This window comes from Phoenix dactylifera, chromosome 4 (assembly GCF_009389715.1).
Source record: "Phoenix dactylifera cultivar Barhee BC4 chromosome 4, palm_55x_up_171113_PBpolish2nd_filt_p, whole genome shotgun sequence".
In the NCBI taxonomy this organism is placed as follows: Eukaryota; Viridiplantae; Streptophyta; class Magnoliopsida; order Arecales; family Arecaceae; genus Phoenix; species Phoenix dactylifera.
The window spans coordinates 27,054,433-27,080,490 of NC_052395.1; the positions used below are offsets into that span (position 1 = coordinate 27,054,433).

Here is a 26,058-nt window from a genome sequence, read left to right on the forward strand (position 1 = left end):
CCTCTTCTGCACGCAACGTCCAGTATTGATCATTTATATTCTCTATCTTCTCATTAGGAGGGAATATCTGCAAAGATGCAAGTAAATATGAATAAAATGTTGGAATATACAACTGTAACTAGTAAAATGGTATTTACTCAGCCATAAGTGCTTGTAAAAGATTGTAGATTTCTATGGTTCAAACTTGCAGTACACCTGACAGGTAAATCAGCAAGACTAGTTTTTTAAACAAATATTTCACGCCACTAACAAAACTGAATTTTGACTGTGAAAAGCCATCAAAATGCAACATACATGCACAATCTCTATCAGAGATTGCATGTATGCAAATGATCTACTGAACCACCACTTATAAAATGAGTTGACTACCATGAGGCATAAGTTCCTTCATAGAATATCAATCCTGGAAGGAGTATTACATGTCACCCTTTATCAGTACCAGTGGTTAATCTCAACTCTGTTGAGTTCAAATATGCCTTTCAGGAAGCCTAACAGCATGATGAAAACCTAAAGTAGTAAGTGCATGTGCTTCGCACAATGTGTAAACGTGCTTGTCATACAAGTTCAAACTGGAATAGCACCATATATGAAAAATTTAAATGGCCAAAACAGTACCTTGTAGATCTTGTGATAGAACACCTCAAGCAATCTGAGTTCAGCATTAGGATGAGAAAGTTCAACCTAAAAATAAGAGCATGCAATAAGATATTTTACCAGATCTAGTCATAAAAGAAATTTTACACAAGTATCTGCAAGCAAGGCAAATATCAAATTCAAAGATTTTTTTTTCCTACAGTGACCAAAAGGTTCCCCAAGACACTTCAAAAAACCTAATTCAACGAATAATGATAAGAAAGTGCAAGCAATGTAAAATCACCTTTGTTTTCAGCTCATTGATCACATCACCTACAGTGCTATTTTTGGGGAGCCGGATACAATGAACTGCGACCTGATAACAGCCAAATATGCTTCTGACAAATAAGCCTAACCAAGCATAATGATAAGTACAGAAGGAATGATGGCCAGCAAACCAACCTCATCCTTTGTAGCATGATGGAATGCAACTTTTAAAGTTTTTAGACCTTGCAATTCCGGCAAAGGAATGTCCAGCACTTCATAATACAATATGTCAGTAGTCTGCTGCAGACGGAGTCATTAGAACTCAGAAATTCTCCACAACAGCTTCATATAAAAGAGATTTATTTCTAGGTTTGAAAATATTGTCAAAGGATGAAAACCTGGTTGTAATGAACAAGCATGTCTAAAAGATGCTCTGCACCACGGTACTTAATAGGCTGGGGTTTAGGCTGCTGAGAATAGCAGTTGTGAGAAGTAAGCCGAATTTTTGACGAATCATCAACACCAAGTTGACGAGCAACTCTCTCCACAACATCATCATAGGTGAAAAGCTTTGACCTTCAAAAAAATGAAAGAATTAGAATAAAAGAAATATTATATGGTACATGTAATTATTGACATGGACAACCTATAGTATTAGTTACCAAAAACAAAGTTTTTAAAATACTTACAGTTCCAAACAAAAATCATCCTCCTTTGGCTTCTCCAATGAGCGAAAATGAACAACCTATGTCATAACATCATACAAAAGCTCATATAAAATGCTTCCAGAGTCAAGATAGATGAGGAGAACTACAACAGGCAGAGAACAAGACTGAATAGAGAAGATTCCAACATAGATATGCAGTATCGAGATAACAAGTATTTTGAATAGTGCCTCTGAAAACCAGCAATTGTTTCAATAAAATTTCCATTATGAAATAGAAACATAAGAGCAAACTGTGAAAAGCAGAAGATTGTAAGTCAGCATGTTTTCAAATAATAAGTCCAGTAACTACAAGCCAAGTATTGCATATTGTGACCAACCTCAGAAGCAATTGCACGCTATTTCAAACAGTTTTAGTAAATTGCAACCATAAAAAACCATCTGACTTTTTGATTTTCAATTCTAGATTCCATGAATGTCACAAACAAGTGAACATGCAACAAATCTGTCTGCCTATCTTAATCCTCAAGTTGTAGCTGAGAGGTGCCAAGTTAGTAAAACATGATGAACTCACCATGCATATTAACACTAGCTTTTACACAGACTAGGTAGTTTATGACAATCTCTCAGCACCTCTGCATGCAAATTTGCAGCTAATAAAAGCACAAACAATCTGATTTTAGAAAGGGGGGAAAACAGACAGGCTGCTGAGCCCGCAGCATAAATCTCTTGCATCAACCATATTCAACTACAGGACTTGTCTAGCCATACCATGGATTTTCATATTGGACCGTGCCAATAAATTCCATGATCGCACTCGCTATCGGCCTTATAAAGAGGGTGAGCCCTGGAGCAACAGTAACATTGCTCCATTATGACCTGGAGATCATATTTCATAATATTGGAACAGCCTCTTCGGATGCAAGGGTATGACTGCATACATCTGAATTTTCCCAGACCCCACAATGGTGGGAGCCTCTTGCATTGGGCCGCCATATTGACCTTGTAGCAGGTTACTTGAGTTTGACACAATCGGCATGGACTGGCACAAACAGGTGTGTGGCATGTTTGACAAGCTTAAGGATTTCAAGCATTTGTTAGGGTTTTCTTTCAAAAAAGTCAAGTATGAGTTTTAGAGGAGGAAGGTATTCTCACTAAAGGAAGCCACTGTTTCATACTTGTACCATCTGCATCTCCTACTAATGAGGATGGTTTTGCAAAGATATTAATAACATTAAATAAAAAGACAAACTATCAAGATCTGCAATCTCAGTATCAGCGATTGTACCAGTCAGATGCTAGTATGGTAGGTACGGAGCCAAACCGTGCCAACACTCAATAAATAGATGCATAGCAGTTCAATACCAGTTCACTATTTCTTTTGCCCTTCTATGTTTTTTCAATTTTTGGGTCCAAAGAGACCATAGTTTAATGGATGCAATAATAGTAATTAAACATATATATGTATCTCAATATGCAGATACATATCACAGTATGCCCTACTTTTCGTCGTCTACGTCTTTCTTTCAACTACATACTAATGCATTACCATAGGTGCATGTCAAGGTTTTTGATGATAGATACAGTTTACCACTTCAGAACTTGTGCCTGTATGTGGGGAGGTGTGGTTGAAACAACACTTACAATCTATAGAAAGAATTCTAAAATAGTTTAAGTTTAACAAAGAACCCTTAAGCATATGTATGATCCAATTCCTTTTGTTCCTGTAAAAGGTGTCTATATGCATATGATATGCAAAACATAATGTTTTAAAACCAATATGCAAGCGATCAAGGGACCACAGTGCACATAAGGTATGTAGGCCACAAATAAAAATGCAATGCAGTTACTAATTTTTAGCTATCTAAAAATAAATAAAATATATTAAGTATGATAAAAACAATCCTGATGAAAATAACTTTTTATGGATCGATAATAGCAATATTAACAACAATAACAACTAACTTAACAGCAATAATTACAACATAATCAATATTTTAGTAGTATTAATACTCAGATCAGGACCACCTAAAACCATATCATACTTAACCATCAACTTGAACTTGAATTACCAACATGGGCACACATAAGAGCTGTACATGTAGCTTTAGAATGCTAAGTGGGCTCATATATGCAACTGTACGATAATAAGAATGCCACATATGCTTCCGTGCAATGCTGTGTGGACAGCCTTTTTGGTCCATGTGCAGTATGACCATGTATAATATTGTGTAGGCAATGCTAAAAGGTCAAGGGACCGGATACGCATATGCCGGTGCACATGCAGCAATATGCACTGCATTTTTAAATACTAGAAGGACATATTGTAATAATGCCAGCGGATCATGAATCATTACTCAATAACCCCCATCCATGAGATGCTGATAAACATTAATGCACAACTTGAGATATAATTTCAAAATCCTCTTTGTTCAGAGTTTTTTTACCTCACAACCCATCTAGATCCAAGAAAACTAGTATAATTGATGTCACAATACCTCAAAGCATAGTTTGGTTAACAGATACCAGTCAGGATTGGTTCTCATAATTTGTCTATATGTCCAGAACTTCAATACAATTTTTTTCATGTTACATTAAAGAACTGAGAATTCAGTAGACTACATAAGAAAAAATCTCTGATTTTTTTTGATGCAATAAGAAAACTGCAGAAAATGTTACAGATATATCTACTTCGGATGCGAAGGGGTAAACATGATCCATGTGTATGCCTTTTGTTTTCACACAGTCATCAAAAAGTGGACCGAAATTTTAGGATTCTTCAAGAAAATTTGATACGATCTCTCATAGTCTCTTCTTGAATTTTATTGAAAATGAAAAAATATTCCTTCTTAAATCTTTTGTTTTCCTTTATCAGCATCCAATGGCAATTAAGTATCCCATTTACAGACGCAAATGCCAGTCAGCATAGCTGACAAAGGCACAATACGCACAATGCCAGAGTCTCAATGGAAAGCCACATTGGGAGAGCAATGGCTGCGTGCCTGTGTTCAGCATGCTGCAATGCTTGTGCATTCCAAGAGCAAGCACAGACAGATAGGTACTGTAAGATACAGGCACAGGGTGGCAGACCACTGGTAAGCAATAATTACTAAAATGTCCCCAGAGCCATTGACCAAAGGAGAAAGATCGGTGACCATTTTTACTCCAAGAATATTAAAACTTCTTTAGTGCCTGCTGAATACATGTCTTTGCAATGGACATGAAGCTCAATTGCTCTACTCCTATGGAATGTGAACAACATTAATCAAGGGAATGAAGGAGAGTAAAATAACACCATTGGACATCATCTGTTGCAAAAAAATAAAATTTCAAATGGAGAGTAAAATAACACCGTTATTACATTGCAAAAACAAAAAAAAAGAATCATGAGTTATAATTTTGAAGCTACTTAACCTTGATGAAAGAAAAATAGGCATCCTACAACATATGCAAACAACAATTCCAAATACCATATGAATTTATCAGCAAGAAGCTGCATGAGCACTTCTTATGATAGCATATAAGGTACAAGAGCATTATTTGGAAAGATATATAATACTAGAAAGAAAAGAGGAAAAAACTGATCTGAAGAAAAATGATTACTCATGCAAGAAACAAGAGCATATTTGGAATCAAGTCTTAGAAAGACAGAAGAATTATAAATAGCATAAAAAATCGCATCAGACATATACCTGTCGATTATGAACATATTCCAGAAAAGTAGGAACATCTGGATAACGATACTGGTCTTCACTATCTAGCATAGAAGATTTTTCGTAGCAAATGATGTCCCCATCTTCAAGCTGTTAAAAAAAGGGTATGGTAATAACCAATACTATAGAACAAGATATGCCATAGCCATACTAATAAAAAATCATGCATCAGATACCTGGCTAGATCGAAATGGGATCCTCTTATCAATGTGTTCACACATCACACTTGGTTCAAACTTGATCTCCTAACCATTATTAAAGAAATGATCAGAACATTTCAATAGAATAATTATAAGAGCCACAAACTTGGACATGAAACAAGGACAAATTTCTTAGGGACAAAACAGGAATACTACGAAACAGCTCAAGACAAAAAATTAAAGCCAACCTCATAAAGTTCAATTTGTTCATTTTGGGGGAAACCAGCCATTTCATTCAATTTTGACAGAATCTCAGACGGCTTACCGAAAGCCTTCACAAAGAGCCTTCCCACATATCTACATTCATTTACAAGAAAAATTAAGATATTACATCGAAGTTTGTAACAAAAGATTACAAAGAACATGAGTTATAACAGAAACCAACAAATACCGCAGCTCTTCTTTTTCAGGGTCATAAAGTTTGAAAAAGAGCAGTATATCCTCCTTGGTCTTATCTGGCGGAGGAAGAGGGCGAAGATCCTAAATTATCAACAATGACACCCATCATGTTAAGCACATAAATCTATTGTTAGCATGACAACTTATGACATAGAAAACGAGAAATTCAGAGACTTGACTTAAGACTAAACCAAGTGTTTAATTGCAGCAAATCTGTGAAATAACTATTACCAGTCCAAGCTCTACTTCCAAGAAGAGCCTCAGTTCTGCATTATGTGCCTTGTTCGATATCTCCCTTAGCTGTCCGACCTACAAAGTGACAGTGTAGCATTAACCCAGTATTTCAAAAAAAGAAATGCATGATACAAAGTGTAACCACATCAATAGATATGCAAAATTCACATGGATAGGAAATAAAACGAATCCCCAAAGAACTATTCCAGAAAGCAATGCTTAGCATATAAATAGACTGCCGTGTGACATTATGTGATTCAATAATATTACGATTAGCTTGAAAAATAGTGCCAGGTCCACTAAATCCAAAATTGAGACATTAAATCACCTATAGAGCATGAAATCGTATCAGTAGATGAATGAACATGTAATTAGCGGACAAATTAAAACCGGCATCATCACACACACAAAACAGTATTAGAAAAAGAAATTTAATTAAGAAAATAACAGCTAAAACATCCTCATGCAAAAGAGCAAGTTATAACCAAAAAGTTAATTAAAACCATATGGCAAGCATCAAATGAGCATGATTGCTTAGGAAATGTTATAGTAACTTCAGCAAGAAAGGAAGGTGAGAAATTGTCAAGCAAATTCAAATAGTTCTAAAACAAGAAATATGCTAACAGCCCATTCTATACAGGATGGATTAAGTTTGACAAGTATGTCCAGTTCTATCTAAGTAGTTTGAATTACTTACTTGGTTCTTTTCATTTAGGTCCGATAATGTCTCAACTTCGCTTAAACAAAGTCAGCAAACCATTTGCTTGCTTCATTTTAAGTTGGCAAAAAATGAAATCGACAAATGTTTGCTGACTTCTTAAGCGAAGTCAGTGAATCATTTGCCTACTTTAGTTCAAAATTGAGAGAAAAAGGTGGTACATCCCAAAACAGCACAATATAGATCCGTACTATATCGTACCGTAGTGCCAGCCGATCGACATACAGGTCCCACTACTGATTCGGCAAACCTTGATTCCAAGTAAGTGAAAAGAAGCATCCTCATTGTAAAACAGTTTAAATAGAGTCAGGTTATGAAAGGCATGATTTATAAGCAACATGCAATACATATTGGAAAAGCCTGTACCTCGATTCTCAAGCCCAGAGTCCAATGAAAATGTACGTCATATTCAAGACACCACATTTAACATGACAGTCATGGTCTGGTTTCAGGTAATTAGCATAATAGAAGTATACGTGTAACTACAGCATCATGATGGCTATTAAACATGCATAGAATATATGGACCATATCCCAACAATGTCATGTATAATTCATACAGCTTTTTTTTTAATTGGACTCCATAAAAATCAGAAGCAAAAACTATGGCAAAGTCATAAATTGAAAGCATGACTATCATTATAGAATGAGAAATAATTAACTACTAGTGGTCGAAGAAAATTTACTCACAGACTGTATTTCCTCTTGAGGCATCAAAGGCCGGTTGGGACGGTACGTATGGTTCTGCCGCTTAGCCCATAGCCAGAAACGCTGAAATTGAACTGGGATACCAAATTCTTTGGCGACCTCCTCCTGTAGATCCCTTTGTTATTCAAAAACTAGCAATACACCAAGAAAATTTTCAATAATGATAATGCTGCTATACTGAATGCATAGTAATGCTTTAACAAATACACGGGAGATGCTGGCACCAAATATTTGCATATTGCAGGAGGATTAAGTTACACCCAACAAAGCCAATAGAGTGGTCCTATAATAAGAGGTGAAAAGAATGCCAGCCTAACATGAGTAGTAGTTAAGATTGACCCATGGAGGATATTTTACATAATAAAAAAAATCTTACAATGGTAGAATGTTTTCATTTTGTTGATAACAAGGCATTGTGTCCATATGTTGCTTCTGTCCAAGAAGCTGAAAATGAAAAGAGAGGTTACCATCATGGTACCCTGTACTGGTTGGTATTAGGTGCACCGTACCATATTGGTATCGAATGGTATGCAGTACAAGAGGCATATTGACTGCCAATACGCTAAATCAACCTCCGTATCGGGTGTACCAACTCTGTACCAGGATGGTACATGTATAGGGTTCGGTAACGAGATATGAAACCTTAGTTACCATTTTCTAGCCAATGGAGAAGACAAGATTGATTTAGTCTTTGAAGTTTGACCATTTTTGGGTCACAATGCGGGATATCACTTTTCGAAATCATGACAACAGATATTCTTCTAAATAATCAAGATGAGAACAATAGTTTCATCTAAATCTGACATTGCCCGTCTTTGTTCCACTGCTGAACCATTTTAGAGCACACTAGATAACAAAGTTGACATATCCTATTTCACTAATAGATAACAATAAAAATTTACATGCAAAAATGGCTTGTGTCTTTCCTATTCTCTCAGTATTGTCCAAGATCTAAATTGTTCAGCTTCAAAGAAATTTGGCTAGAACTGGCCAGAAAGGAGGGAAGCATCTAAAATACACTGACCCTAAAGTCAATGAGTTCAAGTGGAAACTTCAGCCTTAAACAGCAGTATATTAATGGAAACTTCACAGAAGGAAAACAAAATCAAGAAAAATAATGAACTTTTGCTAACTACTTTCCCATACAACCATGCAGCACATGGAAACGCATGGCAGTAAACCAAATACACTGACAGATTAAAACTTTCAAATAAGAAAAGAAAACTAATTAATAAAGATAAGAAAATGATAGAACTGAGGCATCTTACATATACAGCATTTTGAAACTTCATATCACAGACTAGGTTGACAAACATTACCTTGAAATGGTTGAAAGGCAACTGTTTCTGGATACGAAAACTGCGGACTTTGTCATGATCCACAAGATCAAAATATATCTCAGTTCCAATTTGTTCTGCCAAATCCTCATCTCGAGCCACCTGGACGCACCAAAAAAAAAACATAGTAAAATCTCCTGGAGAGGGAAGCAGAGACACCTAGAAATTCAGTCTCAACTCAATGAGGAGAGAACTCATGTAAAGACCTTTATGATAGTATAAAGGTGAGCCTCAGCTTTCTCCTTTTTCTTCTGCTCCTTCTCTTCTTGTTCTTTCTTCAATCTTATCTGAAGAATGGTACTTATTTAAGTCTCAACTGATATTCAGCATCCAATGACTAAAAATATTCAGCAAATGCCTTACTCTAAGGTGTTCAGCTATGTCTTTCTCATCCACATTGCATATTATTTTCTCCTTGTCACTCTCACGAATATATACAAGCATATACGCATTTGAATACTTTGTAAATTTAAATGGAGTATTATTGAAGCCAGGATTTGTCTGAGGTAACTGTAGGACACAAGTAGGCAGTAAAATAGACAAAAGAGAAGGGTCAGAAGATGTGAAACAAAGAGGAAATAAAGTGAATGCTTGATATTGTTCCCATTGCATTATATAAACCTCTTCTTCACCACCATATTGTTCCTCTAATGCCCTTTTCATGTCTTCTTTTGTTACTCGCTCATCATCAAATTTAAACCTGAAAATAGATTAATTTTAAATTGTTGTATCGACTTAAAACAACTCCCCGCTGTTAGAAATTTATTCTATAATCAAACAAATAAGAAAGATGCACATAAAAGACAGTACTGAATATATATATATATATATATATATATATATGAATAGAAAGGCTACTCATGATCAAACACATCACAAAACAGACCTAGGTGTTACACACACACAGAGAAAAGAAATCCAAGGCAAAAATGTAAGAACTATTGTCAATAATATATGCTGGTTGGTCCCCAAGAACATCTTCATCCATGCACTTACTTCTACTAAAATAGTGAGGCTGCATAACTGGTAAAACACAACAAAGGAAATGATTATTCAAGAGCAAGGTTTAAGATACTGGAACTATAAAAGTATAGCATCGGCACACTCAGGATGGACCAAAACAGATAAGAAAACATAGAGAAGGAACCAGTATATATCAACTCCTGGGACTGTCAGTACACAACCAGTATGGTCGGTAGACCGGTTTTGGCATCCCACACCAGGTACCGGTGATGTTTCTTCATTGAAAAGGTATGGGGCTGGAAATGCCATCCCATTTTGATGTTACCTAAAATGGTGTTCAAGAACATCCTAAACATGGTTGCTGAAAACCTAACAGTTCAGAAAGAATACCATCCCTGATAACTTGGAGCCTTATACCTTTTTGAAAAAATTGAGTATGTTCAAGACCTGCACTGAAGACCAAACTACTGCTATAAAAGTTAAATTTTGTGGACAAGATGCACATACATCAGCTTAAAGTGGAGTAGACTCCCAACTCCTATGAGAAACATCAATATTCCTGGTCAAGGCCATTCTTCAACATGTTTTGATTGGATAAGAATGATTCTCTGCTTAGCATATGCATATTATTTATAGAATTACAGAAGTTAATCAAACAGCTCATATGGTGGCCTATTACTGTACAGCTACAACTGACACAGGATGTATTTGGTGCTGCTTAAAAGATCTTTTGCAACTTTTAAAGTACTCTACAAAAAATGAGTGTGGTAATATCATTTGAGAATGTTTCTACAAGAAGCAGGAAGTCGAAAACACACTTTTAGGAGAAGCTAAAAATAACTTCTAGATTCTTTTTTGTGAAATTGTCCTATACCTTTCAAATTTATTAAGCTCATCCATAAAAGGTAGTTTGTCCTCTGATTATGAAATATCATATATATATATATATATATATATATATATATATATATATATATATATAATATCAACAAGTACTTCTAATTACTTAAATAAAATTATCTTTTGAAAATGACTTTTGAAAAAGCAAAATCAACACCAAATAGACTGAATGTGACATCTACTAAGACAATGAAATCAGATATTTTTCTGCCCCACAACTGTTGGAGGACATGTGCCTTTGAGATAAATGGATTGGACTTCAGCCTCCGCCAAATGTGTATGTCTAAACTAGTATTTGTCACATGCCATGAACATAAGTAGGTAATGGGCATGGATAGCTATGATTTCTCCAGTAGGCCACATGAAGCTGAATTCAAGGCCTTCAAATGGCAACGCATAGGGGATGTGAGCTCCATGCCTCCAGGTTTATATTTTTAATAATATGTCACCAAAAAATAATATGTTACAGGAGGCATCACAAAACTAAACAAGGCTCTTGAGTTGAAATTCTTTCTCTCTCTGATACTAAGGAAATACAGAGCCTTGAGGGTTCTTGTTATTAAAACAAGGTCTCTCATCAAAGATTTCAGAGACCATCTTCACTTGGCCGGACCAGGCCTTCACACCATTATAGTAAATATATAACATGTTGGCAGACTCTTCTCTCTCTCTATCTATCTCTTGGATATTTAAATGGTACAGGGCCTGTGAGGGTTCTTATTGTTAAAATAAGATAAGGCCTCGTGTCAAAGAGTTCAGAGGGCACCCTCACTTGGCCAGACTCCAAGGCATTCATATTATTATAACAAACATAACACATTGACCATGAAATTTGCAACTACATAACATGTGGCCCCTTTGGAGACTTTCCAGGAATGTGCAGAAAGTTTGAGGACGCCTGAAAAAATTTCCAGTATATGAAGAAAAGCAATTGAAAGAAGAAGAAGAAGAAGAAACGAGTGCAAGCTACATACCACTGATCAGAAAGAGTTGGTCGGATAAAAGCATAGTAATGTCCACCATGAACCCCACCACTATGGACGAGCACACTGCATGCAAAAGTAAACAAAAGAAGCAGTAATATATATTCAAAAAATAAGCCACATTATAAAATTTATGGGAAAAGCCACATGAAGTTGACCCTCATGACATTGACCTAAGTGGTAGAGGTTATCAGAACTCATTTTGACAACAGCATATTTCAAATTAGAAGCTGCTCAGCCACCAAATCTTGGACATACCAATAGAAAAATGCTTATAAGTTACAATTAGTGAAAGAACATAAAAGATCACAAGATTTTTCATAGCATTGAAATTCACCAGAACTTGCCATATGAATACAAGAAGTTAATTGCATAATCCTAATACCAGCCATAGGTAGAAAGATTTCAATCCAGCATCCCACACCAAAACCCTAAAATAAATCTTTTTAAGAGAAAAAAAGTGATGGTCATGCATTACCATGGTATTAGAGTTCATACATAAGCAAAATAAGATATATTTTGAAAAAAAAATTTATTTAATGTTACTTGGATGCTACTTTTGGTTCAGAGTTGCTCATATGCAGTGCCCAGTGATATTCTTCCACAAAACAACCACATATTCGAAAATGATTTGGCCCTAATGTATCAAAATTGAAAAAAAACATTCATATTAGGATTTAGAACATGGGAAACAATAATAAGAGCATCCATTAATAGCATATCCTTTATTATCAATGTGTTCCAAGTGCCTAACAACATCATCAACATGACACTTGCCAACTACTTGTTGATATGGGTATAATCATCACAAGTGGTTCACAATATTCCCTGATCATTAAAGATTTTTCAAATCTTGACTTTCAAGCACTTAAATACATGTTTTCCTCCACCAGTAGCCATATCAAACTACATATTAATACATGAAAATACCAATATTATATTTCTATATAGTGCTTTGGAAGGCTCAAGGCAGAGGTAAGGCAATTCAACAAATAAGTCTAGGTGAAAATATGGTGGTAGTTCAAGGCACAAAAGCCGCTAATTTTTTATTTGATTAGTTATAGAAAGCATGGCTGGTTGGAGGAGTAAGGCTCAAAAAAATCCCCACAGCACCAGTTGTATCTACCAAGAGCTAAAGAATAGGAGTCATCCATAGCATAACAGCTGTAAAAAAGTTCAGATTTGAGAGGACAGAAATGGAATGCAAAAGAATCTTTGGAGAGGACATCTTCGTCATACCAACAATATACCTTGTTAGTAGTGAATAATGACAGATATGAGGGGATATTATACAAGAATATTAAGCAGCAAATACCTCTTATCTACTAAGGAAATTAGCATCATGAACACTCTTCACTTCAAAAGTCTCAGAAGCAACCAAAAATATCTCACCTCGCTATCCATGAAGCATGGACATGAATATGACACAATACAGATACATCAATACAGCAAATCTTGGAAAACTAGGATATGATACTGCTAGGATACATCAATACATATATATATCTTATACATATATCCCTGCATAACGTTATATATGCATACATACACAACATACATATATGTACATATATGCATGGAAAAAAATATAAAAGTATGGTATGCAATCGCAATAACATAGACTATACTTCATACAATAACATCAACTTTTTAAGCTCATCATTTAGCTATCATTCAAATCCATAAACCCAAACCCATACTTTATATGTTAATATTAACATCATAGACTCCAAAATTGGCATCCGCCGTTAGTACACCTTTTAAACCCATATCCAAGAACTACCCAACGAGTATTGGTATTCGATATGGACCCGACATGTGATTTGAAGTATTTGTGCTATCTACGTCACTGTTAGTAAGCTTTTCAAGCTTCAAGGTACCTTAATAAAATGGGCTCACATATCTCCAACATGTAAAATGGTCGCACCACTCACAAGTGAGATGTTTAAGTTAGTATTTGCCACATCTCAAATATGTTTAGCAGTTCTATCGATCATTGTTCTCTTTCTTTACCACTTTCTTTTATATGTGGAGATAGGTAAGTACCTTTTAGTAGATTTAATTTTTTTTAAAAAAAGGTGAAGACAGAGAGAGAAAGGGGGAGGATGAAAACACCTCGTGCAATAAGAAATTATTTATCTTGCCTCCATGAAAGAACTAATATCCACATGCTCCATAACCAAAACCATGCTAAATCATTAACACCTATTTTATAATGGATCATATAAACCCATGCTCCATAGCACAAACAGTACCATAAGAAAAACTACAAAAACAAGGATGACAGAATTCATTCACTTATAATAGAAACATAAAAAGAATTTTCAAAAATAATATGTATTGCTGCAGGTGGATTGAGCAGGCTGGGGCCCAGAACTCACTTCAGGCCTAAGATTCAGACCAAAAGATTGACCGATCAATTGGTGGGTTCGGGTCAGCCCAGGTCTCCTTTCAGGTTGAGTCCATATCAAGTATAGGTATTTGGTGCTAGATCCAAATATTTTTAACTAATTTCTGTCAACCTGAATCGGATCTTTTTGGTCCAATTGGGTTAGATCCAACTTTGAGAAATCTATACCAAACTCCACTAGAGGTACTAATTTGAGAATACTGTCTAACTTGTGGGTCTTAGTTTCATGCATGGACAAAATAAAGGTTAAACTCCAATTTGTTTGTCCCGCATCACCTCTAAATTATGTGTGAATGTTTCCCCTAGACAGCATTGTATGTTTGGAAATGAGGACCACAAAATAAGCAAAAGCGTGCATACACAAGGAACCGCGAACACATTAGTGTGTAAACCGATTTTTTAGCCATTTGAACATTTAGCAGCTTTAAGTAGCTTTAATACTTAAGCGTCTATGCAGTAGGCTTACACTGAGGTCAATGAGTACATGGATGTAATATGGTGACACAAATACACCCTTAGAATTATTTTTTAAAAAATATCAAGATATAGATATAGAATACAAGGATGTATAACTGAAAGAAAATGTAAGTTAAAATTATATTTCTGTAATTAAAGTTTGTACATCATCTATAATTACACTAATTAGGTAAGCTATATTTACAATCATTTTTGCAGATCTTTTTCAGGGAAAAGGCGAAAAAGAAAAGTTATAATTTCATAATATATCATATAGTAAATTAATGGGTTAAACTATTCTGAAATGCGAGCACAATAGCACATGAATATTAATATCATCAGCCAAATATTTCTCAAAAAAGATGATCATCATCCTCGTCAACATAGGATATTACTATTCAAACATTAGATCATGCAAAGTATCTTTCTAATTTCATTGGCAACTCCAACATATGCCTCTTTCACTACCTAAAAAGTATGATTCTGTTAGAGGAACTACAAAATCACACATAAACAATCAGTTTACAAGGCCTTTCTAAGATTTATTATAGGCATGCTCAGATGGACATAAGTTGCAAAAGTAGCAAATTTTTTTTAAGTTACGCATAACATAATTTCTGTCACTCGTACTGCCAAAGCTGCTTTTTAGAAAAGAGACCCTATTATCCTTGCCTCTCAATAAAATGAAATTTCCTATCATAAAATCACCAAAATGGTTAGTTCCAACTCATCCAATATTTCGTTGGTTGTCTTCCAAGTATGGACTTAGCATTTCTATGCACCATGGTTTGCCGTACCGGCCCAAACCAAGCAGTACATGGCGTACCGTACCAGTTCGGTACCAGTATCCGGTACGTATGGTGTAACGACCCTCGATACGCTGAAAAGGCCCCGTACCATACCGTACTAACAGTGCTAGTATGGTACCGATACGGGTCCGGTACCGAGACAGCAATTTTTGAAAATATTACCTATGCTCATCTTTCATCTAAAGTATCTCCTATTATCTGAGCATGGATATAGCATTTTTATGCATTGCCTATGTTTTTCTCTTTATTTTTTATTTTTGAAAAGGTTAACAATGCCCATCTTTTATCTAAAAGATATCCTATTATATCCTCAGGCATACTATAGTTTTGAATCTTTTGATTCATTTTATTCAAAACCATTAGCCACAAGAGCAACTATAACTTAATTCCCCAGAAGGCAGGTTGAAGATATAACTTCAATAACTGTGGGAACAAAAACTACATTCAGTGATGATCAGCCAATCTCAAGTTGAAGATCTCTATGTTAACTCAATGCAGAATCATCCAATTAATCAACTTAAAAATATTAGCAGAAGCTTGTATGAATCCTTTCACGTAAAAAAAATTGAAAGAAAAATTATATGTTAGCGAAATTCAAAAAGAAGAGTATTAGACAGGATTATGCATACAACAGTCCAGCACTAGAGAGAAAGCACTAGTTTGAGAACCAGTTATCAACAGGGCCTTGAGTCCACAAAGAGGTAGTCTCGTCATATGCTTTCACAAGCTCATACCATTAAAAATCACTGTTGTATAAGTTGACAAACATACAAATGTGCAAATAAAATAAGTGCACAAATGAATTTACAGCATCCAATAGATGCTCGATCCTATAGCAATAAAAAAAATAACTCTTAGAAAATAAGTTAAAAAGAGTGCATAATTAGGATGACGTATGATAAGTTATGACAAATGGAAATAATGCAGTAATATGTTGAGAAAATGCTAGATTCCAACTTGTTTTAGTATAAAGATTGATGAAATATCACATGCAATTTTAGGCCAGTTACTTTAAGACCAAGCCACTAGACCAATGAAGTTGGATATGATCATGAAAAAAGAGAAGGAAAAGATTTACTTCATAGGCAAAATACATTAAACTATTTAGGACGGTTCGGCCAGCTAAACCCACCCCATATGCCCATCACAACCCACAGAGACCCACAAACCAACTGGTATATTTTTTCCTTTTGCTCCTCTGAGCCAGCAAATGCCGGGCCTCTGCTAACACTGTACAACAGACAGTTACTGGTATAGGTTCATGACACAATTTGTAAGTCCTTGGTAACAACAACTTTAAATCTCCATCACAACCATGCATGTCAAACATGTGGGAGGATGATAACATATTCACTGCAATATAGAGTAGAACTCTTTTATTCTAAGTTATGATAATATATCATGAAATAGATTGGGATGTATTTATGTTTGTGTTTAGTGTAGTTATTTGTTTAGTTGTGTAAATATCAGCATGCTAATGCACATACCACAAGCCCAACTTGACTGCGCCAGCAAGAAGAAATATCATGATCATCACCATTTAAATTTCATCAACAATATTTCCAACAACTAGAAACCATATAAGATAGAAAACAAGTCTAACTAAAAAATGCATAAGTCCAATGTTCACTTTAAATAAATGAAAATTCCTAATAAATATTACCTATGAAGAGTATAAAGGTTGCGAACTCTCCTGTCAGCTTCTGGAGAAAGATATTTGCCATTGTCTCTGTCAAGGTCTAGTTGTAGGGGGAACTCATAGCGGTCATTTATCTGCATAGTGATGGATTATACACAGAAAGAGGCATATTTTCATTTCCATGAAAAAATAATCAGCAGCAAGATAAAAGCTCAAAATCGCTGTCTGATATATAATAGGCCAGATTTTCAATGTTTAGAAAATGGAGAAAAAGAGCATTTTATCAACTGAATCACCATGAAGAATCAATCCTAGATCTTCACCTGAGTGTATATTCTAGGCTAAAAAGTCGCAGATAGAAAAACTATTTCACAGGGTTTAGCAGATTCTCGTCATTAATTTAAATCAATCAATCTGCCATAGCCTTAAAGAAGATTGAAGATTGCACGAGAATATATAAAAGAGCAGTTGATTCAGATATAAGTTAATTATGAACAAAACCGCTATTTTTGTACTTTTCTACCTTCGTAAACAAAAATTAAACTTCAAATTTATATTCAGATCTTAATTTCAAAGGGATCTAATGGACTACAGCAGAAACTCTGTCACAGTAATGGGGGAAATTATAAATAGAAGAGGAGATAATTAAAGAAGGAAGAAGAAGAATCAGAAGAACAGAAGAAAGAAAGAAACAGAAGAAAAGGGCCTGCAAACCTTCTTATTTCATTCACTAATAATTCACAAAGTTCAATACCCACAACAGCAGGGCACGAGTACCTCATATGATTATATCATTGATGATGACATATTAAAATTCATGATTTGGACACTACAATCTGACTTGCAGTGGCACCAAACAATCCGGATCACATTTTTTGACCAGGAACAGATGACGACACAAGATTTAGATCCATGTATCCATTACAAGTTCCATCAGATCACAGGATCTAACTCAATTATACTATTTACACGATAAACATGTCTAAATCCATTTTCTATAAATTATTTGAACTTGTAACTTTTTAATTAATTTTTGTCAATGGGTCCCGATGAGTTCATAGAGTTAACAAATAAGAGGCATTATTTTTTGCCTTTTACAGCCACGTGTTAAAGTTTTCCTGTATTTTTTCTAAAACATTCCACCAAAAAGATAATTGAATTGATAGATAGAATATGAATATCTTGACATGCCATACATATGGGCATATATTGGTGGAAACTAGACTTCTTGTTATATATGGCTTTTTATTCTCCGCTCATCAACTTTATGATTAACACATATTTCAACATTCACATTTCTTTTATATTTTAAAACACTTTGAAAGAAATTGAAAAAACCATAGGAAATGCAATCCAATCTGGTCTAATCCACTCTACAATACTTAATTTTTTAAAATATTAATATTTAAAAATTATTTTTAAATTCAAAAAATAATTAAAAATATATAAATAATACCAAAAGATATGAAAAATTAGTAGTACGTATTACATAATTCAGAAGTAATTTCTGAGGTAGAAATCATTTTTTTTTTGAATTTATGATATTTAACTATGTGCCAAAAATGCCAACAAAAGGTTCGGCAGTTGATAAAGAAGCACTTTGCTGATTTCAGAGTAGTGAAGAAAATAATTGCCAAGAAAAAGGCAAAGATGGACCGTCGAGCGGCAGAGCCACCTTTCTATCACTCCAGGAAGTCAAACGAGGTGTCCGTTCTAGATGACAAGGCACAGATTCAAGCTGCCATGCAGGCGAGCCTGAATGATCAGTGGCAGCAGAATGAGGTGGCCAAGCACAAAACTCGATTAGGGCCCTCCTACGAGTCGAGCACTGGTTCTGCAAGCAGCAAGCCAGATCCAGAATTTAGAAGGACCACCTCAATCAGAAAGGCCATCAACAGAGACGGTGGCCAGATTGCAACTATGCTGGAGACTTTTGGTAGTAGAAAAAAATCATCCAGAGAGATTCCACCGGTAATAGAGATTCGAAGAAGCAGAGGATTGACTCAATGCTGAAAAAGAATAAGAAGTATATGCGGCGAGCTATTGGATTCTAGTTCCACTTCAGCCACATCGCAGCGAATGTGGCAGACAATATATACTACAGGTTTGCCATTTCCGTCATACAAGTTGTCGGTCCCTATGTAGATCCTCCAGGTCCGAAGGATATCTACGGTGAGCTTCTTGACAGTAATAAGGAGCTAGAAAAATGAATTGCCTCCTACAAAAGCAAATGACCCATATATGGATTAACTGTGAGGTGTGAGGTTGAATCGGTCCTACCAGACGGAGCATCATCAACTTTGATATACTATGATACAAAGACTTTCTTCCACAAGTCGGTTGATGCTTCTGATCAGGTGCATGACGCCGCGTATATCCTCAAACTGATGGAGGTGATTAATCAAGTAGAAGAGAAGAATGTCATACAAGCATCACTAATACTGAGCTACAATATAAGACCGTCGAGGAGATCTTGATGGAGCGGCGGCCACATATTTTCTGAACCATGTGTGTTGCACATTATATCGACCTCATGTTGATGAACATTGCGAAGATTCGTCGGATGCAGCAGTTAGTGGAGACAGCCCAAACCATCACCATATATATTTATTATCACACGTGGGTCCTTTCTCTAATGAGGACCTATGCAACAGAGATCTTGAGACCAGGAGTCACACGGTTTGCTACCAACTACGTTGCACTTGATAACCTTCTTGAGAAAAAAGCAGCCCTATGTTAGAATGTTTGTCAGTTCCAAGCGGCAGAAAAGTAGATATGCGAGGATCGGCACTAAAGAAAACAGTATCGAGGACTTGAAGACAAGACAAACATTCTGGCAGCGAGCCATTGTGATAGTGAAAGCTATCAGACCATTGTATGAAATACTTCGGACCGTGGACAACGAGAGATACCCCCAGATGGGCCTCCTGTATCACATAATGGAGGCAAAGACTCAGATCATCGAAGTAGATCTAGCATATGTCCAGAAGTACATCGACATTATTGAGCGGCGGTAGGATTACTAGATGGGCAGGGACTTGCATCCAGCAGATTAGCAAGAATATTAAAAATTAGACTGCTCCTATACTTGTATAATTTTACTCAGATAATAACGAACTCTATCTGCAGCATACTACCTGAACCCTCGATTCCAGTACAGTGTATCTGGAATCGATATGGATGACAACTTCTGATTGCTCCGTAATGTGATTTACAAGATGGAGCCAGATCCAGAAGTTGTGGCCCTATGTCTTAACAACCAACCCAATTACTCTTAACTACTCTTAACAACCAACCCAATTAGTGCTTCCCTTGTTAGTTATGCACATTCGGCCAAGTAAAGAGGATCCAGGGTTGGACATCCAATAAGTACACAGAGAGAGGAGGAAATTTTACTGGACTGGCCAAAAAGGTGATGAATCATGAATATGTTTTCTACTCCAGTTACTTTTTTTGTCCCTCTTATACATGAATTACAAGGCCTTCCTAGCCATCCAAACTAAGCCTTGACTAGGGTCTTGTGGTGAGCTTTAGGGGTTTTCCCAACCCATGATGGTCTATCAAGTATCAAGCCCAAGTCTGAAGTAAAACCATTTATAATCACATTGGCATGGCATAACCCAAACTAGACCTGATTCTGGGCTAATTCAATGGCCTAGCAAGTCTCAAGCCCAAGACTGACGTAGAGGCATTTATAACCCAGTTGGTATTGCATATAATCCAAACCCGACCGGATTTTTTGCTGGTGATTGCATCGAGTAGGGGTTGGCCACATAGTGAGCCATCGGGAAGCTGCATAGGCCCAAATCGCTTGCATATGTGACCTTGAAGTATATGAATTGTAATAATAATAGCTGTTTGTTTGATAATTCATTTACTAAGGAACAAGTTTAACTTTTGAGTGCCTTTCTGAAGATTACTATCTTAGAAAGCATATGCAATGTATATTACAGGGTTTTAATCCCTATGGGACAGGGAGCATATTGATTGTCCCATTCTTGTCAGAAAGTGGCAACTAGGATGGGAACAGTACTTCGAAACATAGGGAAAGAAGAAGAAAGAGGAAATGAAAGAAAGGAAAAGAAAAGGTTGAAAAAGGAATAAAAGAACAAGAAAAAGAAAGTAAGGAAGAAAGGGAGAAGAAAAGGAAAGAAAAGAAAGAAAGAAGGAAGAAAGGAAAGAAAGCCAAGAAGGGAGAGAAAAAGAATGGATGGAAGGAAAGAAGGAAGAAGGAAAAGAAGGAAGAAAAAGAAAAGAAAAAAAGTAAAGAGGAAGAACAAAAAGAAAGGAAAGAAAGAATGGAGAAAGCAAAAAAGAGAAAAAGAAACAAAAAAAAAAAGAGAAAGGAGAGAGATAGAGGGTACCTAACAGGATGCTCAATAGGGATAGGGTGGGACAATGGAGCATCCCATTTTGTGGAAAAACTAGGATGTCCCCGTCCCATGGAATTCAAAATCTAGTCATTTTGAATAGCTACATAAAATCTAGCTATAATGCGTGCATCACTACTACTTTCTTATATTTTTCATTGTTTGACAGATCATTAGATTTATTCCCTGCATTAGGATATCTAATATTTGAGCATATTTATAGAAAAAATTTGGTATTTTTAGGGTTAACATGTCATGACATATCAAGATCGTATATCAAATAAAGCAAACTTGTATTCTTAAATTTTTTTATTTTTCTGAATTTAATTTATTTATTTCTGATTTTTCACTTATCTTTACCTGTTTTTAGGAATTTTATTGCCTTTCAAATATTCTTAATATAGTCGCCCACATGTGCACCTGCAAATTGTATATGCAATTTGCATTGCCTCAACAACTTGCACACCACAATGCTTTCGAAAACCTCACAGCTACCAATGCAAGGTGCAACAATGTTTCATGGTGCTAAGGCAAGCTCCTTAATGGATACAAAATATATATACATATATATATAAAAGCAAGAAACGAAAAACAAATCGAATAAACAAAAAATGTATGGAAAAAGCAGTGTATTTGTTTAAGAATATGTTTCAGTGTAATTGTAAAAGGATCACTAGTTCGAGGACATTTTTCATAACAAGTTACATGATAATATTAATTTATCGTCTTATTCAAGTTAAAACAATAAAACTGACTCAGCCAAATGTACACTTAATTAAAAGATGGAGGAAAACTAGATAAAGGTTTGCAACTTGCAAGCCTAAACCACTCAATAGTTGTCCTACACAAAAAGATGATCCAAGCCTGACCTGCCTTAGGAAGCCCAAAAGGAAGTTGTTCGAGGTCTGCTAAGTGACAACTTGCAAACAGGGGGTGCTTTGCTGGCTAAACTTAAGAAATGATAACCATAAGCTCGAATAAGCCAAGGTAGCTGTGTAAGTACCCCACGTTACAAGGTTCCAAAAGTTGGGAGAAAAACTTCCCTTACATATCCAAATTTTAGAAACTACTCTCTACAACGATAACCATCCAGCCTTGTCCAACTATTTGAGGTTTTAAAACTTATACTCAATAACCATAACCATCAAGCCTTGTTCCAACTATTTGAGGAACAAGCATGAACTAGTGAATATTCCCTTCCTTTATTTTCTTATTTACAAGAGTTCTCCCAAAAGTCGGAAATCAGTAACCACCAACATATCACCTCACCAAACATCTCTCTCACTCATGCTCTTTATTCACTTGATTGTAAGCAATTGAGAAACAATAACTTTAAAAAAAAAAAAAATCTATTCATGTCACTTTTCTGATTAGAATCTCACAATGTTATTCCCTCTACTCTGTGATCTATAAACATTGAAGCAGGCAAACTTTAAACAGATTCTCCCCATATCCCAAACATCAGGTTATCAGTCTTTCTCCACCATCTATCATAAATCATGTTCGTTGTTGTCTGATCTCCAAGCCATTTGCTCACAACTGCTCACAACTGCTCTATCCATTTCCTTCAAACCTAAACAACATATCTACACACTATTCATTACCTTTAAACCTATAATATGCAAACATTCATGCTCCCAAAACTTGGAATAACAATCACTGATCTACTAACAAAAGTCTTCATCATTCTTGAGAACGCTTTCCTCTCAGGCTGCTTAGGCTAATATCAGGTTGGATGCAAGCATTGACATGGCACTAGAATGTCAAAACAGACAAGTCATAAACAGGCCAGTCATAAACTGACAACATAGAGAATACCATGCACACAATAGTAACCTTACTACTTGAAAAATCAACTAATGCTTCCAATCCAATAACCTTTATCTGCTCTCCACAATTAAGGTTCCAAATTTTGTATAATAGGTTGTAGTTGATAAATAAAATCAAATATTAAAATGGCATCTTACTAAATTGGAAATCTAGTACACCTGCTTGCCTGTAGATGATAGATCTATTTGCTTCCTAGCCGCAGACCCAATTAACAACCTTAACCACCAAGATCAGTTACAATCCCATAAACCATTCAAAGCAGATGAGACAAAAGCTAAGAATGGCAAGTGAAATAAGCTAACCTCACCAAACAAAAGAGTAAAAAGAGCACAAATTCCAAGATTACATTACAGATGCACAATATAAAGAGTGAGTAGAAGTGCTAGCTTAAAAAGGTTGCCTTCTATGATGTTTGAAAGGAAAATAAGCATGCAGGACAATTAGCAAAATCTAAAGCAACATAAAGAATAACTATTTTCTTTCAAAGTCAGAACACAATTATAGTGAACTGTTCGGTAAAACTAAAAGAAACAAGGGCACTAGACAGATATGAACTAAAAGGCAAGTAACCACATGTAGAGATGATAAAGTACTTTCCAGCAATACCAACCTTTACCATTGTATCCCTCATGAAGTCATATTCAAAGCGCTTTAGCTGGAGTTGCAAAACAGGGGGAAAATCAATAAACAAAACCCCCTTCTTCGCATCCTGAAATAATCAGAAAATATAGATTCCTCTTTAAGCAGACTGTCCTGCTCAACTATGCTTGAAAAGACAAAAGGACATGTTTTTCATGGAGTCAAGCAATATATTTTTATTTTCTATTATGCCAAAATTTTGCAATGTTCCAAGGCAAATTGCAAAGTGACATCTACTATATACTAAAATGATTGCCATTTTTGGAGCATTGGTAATCATATATGACGTCTTGTTCAACATGGCCATCAGATGAGTTTAAAGTTTGATAAAAAGTGATGCCTAAGAAAATAAAGCTCAAATTAGTTAAGCCCATTGAAGAAGAACAACGTGAGCATTTATACATGAAAGCATCTGATATTTGTATTTATGTTCATGTATATGCATGTTTGTGGGTGTAGGTGTACATATATATAGATACATAGATACACACATAGACATACTTGATTACAATTATGTTTATGTATAATATGTATATGGGTGGGTGTGGCCGTGTGGGTGAACACACACACACATACAAGTACATACATAAACTTACACTCGTTTGTTCACATGCATACATCCATCCATCCATCATCCATCCATACATACATACATGTGCCCACACATGAGCATACGTGTCTATGCATTAGGGCTGCAAATAGGTGAGTCAACCCATGACCCGACCTAGTTCCAACCCAATTAGACCCAACCCATCTTTGAAGCCCCGTGGGTTGGGTCAAGTTTAAAAAATTGAAGCAGACCTAGATTCCGGGTAGAATCTAGGTCTCACTTTTCAACCCGACACGACCCAAACCAGCTCGTATATCATCCGGGTCTAATATAGGTCAACAGAAAATGAGCTTGACCTGACCTGACCCCAATTCCATCGACCCAAAAACCCGAATCATGTAAATCTCCTTTTCCTTCACTCTAAATATCTTTTCCCATTGAATAAATGAACTCTCATTTAAACTATTTCCTTGTTTTCATCTCAACAACTACATCTCCTCTTATCTATTTTCACTTAAATTATTTAAACATTCATATTTCATTATTTGCTTTGGTGGATTCTTATTTATAATGCTTTCAAGTATAACAATATATAAAAATAAATATATATATATATATTAAAATCATAGTCAATAAATTTATGAATGACCAATTACTTGGATGAAATTAATTTTTTTTGATGAAAACTCAAGTTTATGTTGGCACCTTTAAATTTTATTTTTTAATGATTTTGTATTTACATACAAATTATTATATTTTAGCTATAAAAGAATAGCCAAATGTGTGACTCAAACAGCAAATCTGCGATCTAGACCTGAACCCCAACATTTCTGGTTGAGTCCAGGTCATCTTGACCCTAAACCAACCCAAATGACCCGGTAGGTCTACAATCCTTTCCATGAACCCAACCCAACCCAACCTGATAAACTAATGAGTTGGTTTGAGTCCAAAATCATGATCCGAATATGAAATCGGGTCATGTCAAGATCAAACATGTTGTAGTCCAACCCAACCTATTTGTAGTCCTAGTATGTATGCATATACATATATACATATACATATATATGTATGTATACATTAAGACACGCATGCGCGCCTACACACACACATACGCATGAACCTGCATTTATGTATTTACATACATACATACAGATAGATAGATAGATAGATACATGGATGGATAGATGGTATATATGTAAACAGTGTCTATTTGCACTTTTGTATTTATGTATGATGATAGGTCAAAAGATTTAGTGGGTATATACGTGTATTTGTGTGCATTAAGGTTTCAAGTTTCAGATGAAACCTATCATTTCCAGCTGAAAGTAAACAATTTTGGCCAAGACTTGACCGAAACTAAACCCCAGTTTCAGGTTCCGTTAGTTTGAAAGGTTCCGGTCAATTACAGCTATAACTCAGCAAAACTACATACAAACCTTTTTCTTCAATTTTGTTTTGTTGTTCGTTACCATGTTGTAATCACTTATCTATTTATTTATTCACACATGCTATATAATCCCAATTTTTAGTGGTTTTTCTTTCTTTTTCTTCAGTTAAATGAAAGGTTAAATAATAAAGAAAACTTTGGTGACCGAGACCAACAACATGGCACTAATTATAGTACTGTACAAAGATTATTGCAAAAACTAAACACAAAATATTTAACAAAAATAAAGTTTTCACCAGAAAAGGTTAAT

At 35.5% G+C, this 26,058-nt stretch overlaps 1 protein-coding gene across 13 annotated transcripts in view; it reads right to left on the bottom strand.

Moving 5' to 3' along the window:
- LOC103720599 (ubiquitin carboxyl-terminal hydrolase 12-like) overlaps positions 1–26,058 on the bottom strand; it is a 36,673-nt gene that overhangs the window by 4,109 nt on the left and 6,506 nt on the right. For 7 of the 13 annotated variants that reach the window (XR_606200.4, XR_606201.4, XR_606199.4 and 4 more), the window contains exons 9-27: positions 23,783–23,881; positions 16,997–17,106; positions 11,650–11,724; positions 9,434–9,512; positions 9,176–9,322; positions 9,019–9,099; positions 8,795–8,914; positions 7,458–7,580; positions 6,048–6,125; positions 5,809–5,897; positions 5,606–5,714; positions 5,394–5,462; positions 5,197–5,307; positions 1,530–1,585; positions 1,239–1,416; positions 1,036–1,140; positions 878–949; positions 616–681; positions 2–67 (exon numbers count right to left, since the gene is read on the bottom strand). Coding sequence is in view for 7 of the 13 variants with exons in the window: in XM_039126037.1 (XP_038981965.1) it covers positions 2–67; positions 616–681; positions 878–949; positions 1,036–1,140; positions 1,239–1,416; positions 1,530–1,585; positions 5,197–5,307; positions 5,394–5,462; positions 5,606–5,714; positions 5,809–5,897; positions 6,048–6,125; positions 7,458–7,580; positions 8,795–8,914; positions 9,019–9,099; positions 9,176–9,322; positions 9,434–9,512; positions 11,650–11,724; positions 16,997–17,106; positions 23,783–23,881 (1,833 nt within the window). In the remaining 6 variants the exon portion in view is untranslated. Of the gene's footprint in view, position 1; positions 68–615; positions 682–877; positions 950–1,035; positions 1,141–1,238; positions 1,417–1,529; positions 1,586–5,196; positions 5,308–5,393; positions 5,463–5,605; positions 5,715–5,808; positions 5,898–6,047; positions 6,126–7,457; positions 7,581–8,794; positions 8,915–9,018; positions 9,100–9,175; positions 9,513–11,649; positions 11,725–16,996; positions 17,107–23,782; positions 23,882–26,058 lie in introns of all 13 variants that reach the window. The other 6 variants (XR_606197.4, XR_606198.4, XM_008810377.4 and 3 more) reach the window with 2 other exon arrangements.